The sequence below is a fragment of the Theobroma cacao genome, chromosome 9, assembly GCF_053813885.1.
Source record: "Theobroma cacao isolate CCN51 chromosome 9, ASM5381388v1, whole genome shotgun sequence".
NCBI classification, from domain to species: Eukaryota; Viridiplantae; Streptophyta; class Magnoliopsida; order Malvales; family Malvaceae; genus Theobroma; species Theobroma cacao.
Window position 1 is genome coordinate 12,381,420 of NC_142647.1, and position 4,213 is coordinate 12,385,632.

Sequence of the window (4,213 nt, forward strand, 5' to 3'; positions counted from 1 at the left end):
TTAAAAGGGAAAATTGTGATAAATGGTTTAATTTATCTAAAATAGTTTTAAGGGTATTTTTGTGAAATCATGATAAAAATTAGGTAAAAATAATTAACTTTATATTAAGGGCTATTTTTGAAATGATCTTATGAAGTTGACCATTTTTCACAATTTTCTCTTTTAAATATTATATATATACATATATGTAACTATATGTGTGCTCGTGTGTCTGAATTGGGAAGTATATAAGTGAAGCAATATATACAATTTGTACATACTATTGGGTTTGGGTACAATGAGAGGTAAAACTCTTGTATTCAAGAAATCCCATGAAACGAGCAACATAGAGAAAGTTCTTTTGAAGAATGGTTCTACATTGAATGGGACGTCTAGGCTGACCACAGATATTCATTCCGGCACAATTCAAATGTTGAAACCTCTGTTCTTTACGTAGGATATTGAACTTTGATATAAAAGTAAGAAAATTTATACCGTTTTTACATGCTCTAGCTAATTAATTACGTGAAATTGTCAACCGAATGCAAGATATTTTTAAGAGGAAAATCAATAAAACAGTCAAAACTAAAACCCCTGAGAGACCAACGTTCCATGCATGCGTATATTAAAATTAATTTTATAAGTATCAAACGAAGAAATCAATGATGTTTAAACCTTTTCCTTTTCTAGATGCTGCAGAATGCACCAATAATTACACAGCTATTTGAACATCAAATTAGTTGAAAAGATCAACTCTACGCAAGCTGTGGACATACTGGAAAGCAAACTACGAAGTGAAAGGGGACCAAAGAGATCCTGGGTCAGGCGGTGGATGCTGATTGGAGTTCTCTGCTTCATCATGGTTCAAATTCGGGTTTGTTGAATATAAAATCGTCACAAATAAGGCGGCTAGCTAGCTCCAGATTCATTAGTCATATGGGCAAGAACTTGATTGGAGTGGTTAAAAATCATATGGCCCATCTCTTCTCTCTATCTTTTTATGCACCGCCAGCTTTCTACAACTCATATTCTCTCCCCACCAAATTTTCAACTTGTCAGGAACCTTCAAAGCATGCACTGTTCCCTCTTTTGTCCATATTTTGTTCGTTCCCTCCTACATACATAGGATATAATTTCAGGTCACTAAAGAATTCAAGCCTCACTCCTTTACTGAAATTCACTTATTCAGCTCCCGATTTTATACTACTAAATCAGAAACAATGACATCTTTTTCTTGCTCTTCAAATGTTTCTCTTACTCTGCTAATCTCTGTTTGTGTTAGTGCTTCGATAATTGCATCTGCTGGCAACTTTTACCAAGACTTTGATATTACATGGGGAGATGGTCGTGCTCAGATACTCAACAATGGGGAACTTCTTACCCTTTCCCTTGATAAAGCCTCAGGGTCAGGTTTCCAATCTAAAAATGAGTTTTTGTTTGGGAAGATAGGTATGCAACTCAAGCTTGTCCCTGGAAATTCTGCAGGCACTGTCACCGCATATTACGTAAGTTCCTTTCGCCTATTACATTCGAATTCTTCAACACTTAATTTATTAAATTTAAGTCTAACCTAACAAATCTGTTTATGATAATGTATTGCAGTTGCGCTCTGAGGGGTCTGCCTGGGATGAAATAGACTTTGAATTCTTAGGCAATTTAAGCGGTGATCCTTACATTCTTCACACAAATGTATTCAGCCTAGGCAAAGGTGACAGAGAGCAACAGTTCTACCTCTGGTTTGATCCTACGGCTGCTTTTCACACCTATTCTATCCTCTGGAATCCCCAACGCATCATGTAAGTAATTAATGATCTTATAAAACTAGTCTAAATTGTGCTTCTCTCACTTCTTCTGGAACATCAGTGACTTTGACTTTTATTTTCCCTACTTTTGCAGCTTCTCTGTAGATGGCACTCCCATCAGAGAGTTCAAGAACTTGGAATCAATGGGTGTCCCATTCCCAAAGAACCAGCCCATGAGGATACAATCCAGTCTCTGGAACGCCGATGACTGGGCTACAAGAGGTGGTCTAGTCAAGACTGATTGGAGCCAAGCTCCCTTCACTGCCACCTATAGAAACTTCAGTGCTGATGCTTGCATCCGGTCTTCAGGACAATCATCAGTTTGCAATTCAAATTCTCCTGCAGCAAACAATAACAATGCTTGGCTCTCGGAAGAACTGGACTCCACCGCCCAAGAGAGGCTCAAGTGGGTGCAGAAGAATTACATGATCTACAATTACTGCTCAGACACAAAGCGATTTCCCCAAGGCCTCCCACCAGAATGTGCTGCCAATAACACATCTTAAATGGAGCATAACAAATAGCCACTACTCCATCATCCTTCCATTCTCTTATTTGCAGAAGTAATTCTTTTAATTTGTGATTTTTACGCGATAGTAACAGAAAAATAGATTTTTTTTTGGGTGTTGTAATAAAGAACATAATCTACAAATAAACAGGAATTTTGTTTCTCCATAGATAGTTTTTACTTATCAGCCTGGCTCTGTTCTTTGTTCCTCAATGTTTAATAAACGAAGTTGCAGCTATGATATACATAATAAGTGAATTTGGTGGACTGCTCATGAAATCTGGACGGCTTCATGGAAATGGCACTGAGTAAGACCTAAATTGAAGTTGAAAAGCAGCAAGGTTCGGCATGTTACAATAGTTCCAAATTGTTTCACAAATATTTCATTGACGTTCAATTCTTAGCTGGGCAACAAAGATATTAATCCATCTAAACCTGCTTCGAGACTTTTAGACTCCATTGATTTTTTGTAATTAAGGCTCGTTTGATTGTCTTTTTTTATTATTGATTTTGCTAATTGCTTTTTATTTCTTATAAAACTGGTAGAAAAGAATTTTCAAAAATAAAAAAAAAAGAAAAGAAAAGAATGTAAGTTAGGTAAAATGGTTCAGTCCGATTAGTCTATTGGATTATTTGGTTCAAAAAGTTTAGTCCAATTTATATCTTTGGTCGGTTTTCGATTTTAAAATTTTTGAGCTGAACTGATCAAAAGACCAAACTAATATTGTATATATTAACATTATATATAAAAATTTTTTAATTTTATATAAAATATATATTTTCCTTTTTAGTTTCAATATATTTTTTTCTTATTACTAAGTTGATGATGTGCGATGTTTGATTATTCTTATATTAAATGGTCTTATTTTGTGAATGTTAATTTTATTATTTTTGTTATGTTAAATCTAAGGATGTCAACGGGTACCCTACCCGGTTACACCGGGTTAGGTACTCCATAAACGGGTTCGAGTAGGGTTCGGGTAGTGATTTCACTACCCGAATCGGGTTCGGGCACCACACTTTGGGTACCCGTTATCCGAACCCGATTACTATTTATAAATATTTTATTATTATTTTAATAATTAAATTAAAAATTTACAACTTTTACTAACTTTACAAGCAATTTTTTTGTTAAAAACTAACAAATATATGAAAAGTATGGTTACTCTAATTATTAATATGATGACATTAATATATTTAAATTAAAAAATTATTAGATTGTTAATTATGTTTAAATAATTTGAATATTATACCATATTATAAACGAATATAATTACTATTTTATATATATACTTTTAATATAAATATATTTACTTTCTATTTTGTGTTAACATTACAAAATTATAACTTATAAAATTATTAATTATAATATATATACCATTATTTATATAATCTTATAATATATATACTTAAAGAAAGCTTTTGAGATTAGAATAGTTTTGGAACCTAAATGTTTTTTTTTTAATTTCATGAAATTAAGAACAAATCCTTATAATTAATTAAATTAATTAATGAAACTATTATTATTAATTAACTTGTAATGTCTTTTAATAAATATAGTTTAGATATTGTGTTAATTTATAAGGAATATAATTACTATTTTATATGTTAAAATATTTTTTATGTATGAGTGTGTGTGCATATATACATGTACTTTAAATATAAATATATTTATTTTTTATTTTGTATTAACATTGCAAAAATTATAACTCATAAAATTATTAATTACAATATATCTACCTTAGTTTTTTTTTATATAATTGGGTGAAGGGGGATTTGAACCTTACCTTTTAAGTAGGGGATTATGCGCTAACCAATAAGCCAAATACTAGGGTACAACATATAAATCTTTGTTTATATATATATATATGTGTGTGTGTGTGTGTGTGTGTGTCACGACTCGGTACTCTCCTCGAGTCCGTGA

At 32.2% G+C, this 4,213-nt stretch overlaps 1 protein-coding gene across 1 annotated transcript; it reads left to right on the forward strand.

The window, feature by feature from the left end:
- Nucleotides 1-1,031: 1,031 nt before the first annotated feature.
- Nucleotides 1,032-2,458, forward strand: LOC18589238 (putative xyloglucan endotransglucosylase/hydrolase protein 23). Its single transcript, XM_007014121.3, has 3 exons — nucleotides 1,032-1,484; nucleotides 1,582-1,775; nucleotides 1,876-2,458. The coding sequence occupies exons 1-3, from the start codon at nucleotides 1,200-1,202 to the stop codon at nucleotides 2,285-2,287; spliced, it is 891 nt and encodes a 296-aa protein (XP_007014183.3). The 5' UTR covers nucleotides 1,032-1,199; the 3' UTR covers nucleotides 2,288-2,458.
- The last annotated feature ends 1,755 nt before the right edge of the window (nucleotides 2,459-4,213 follow it).

Bases quoted from the DNA above. Each gene is read 5' to 3' on its own strand.
- LOC18589238 (XM_007014121.3), top strand. From the start codon at position 1,200: ATGACATCTTTTTCTTGCTCTTCAAATGTTTCTCTTACTCTGCTAATC. The intron at 1,485-1,581 runs GTAAGTTCCTTT...AATGTATTGCAG, and splicing joins GCACTGTCACCGCATATTAC to TTGCGCTCTGAGGGGTCTGC. The intron at 1,776-1,875 runs GTAAGTAATTAA...CTACTTTTGCAG, and splicing joins TGGAATCCCCAACGCATCAT to CTTCTCTGTAGATGGCACTC.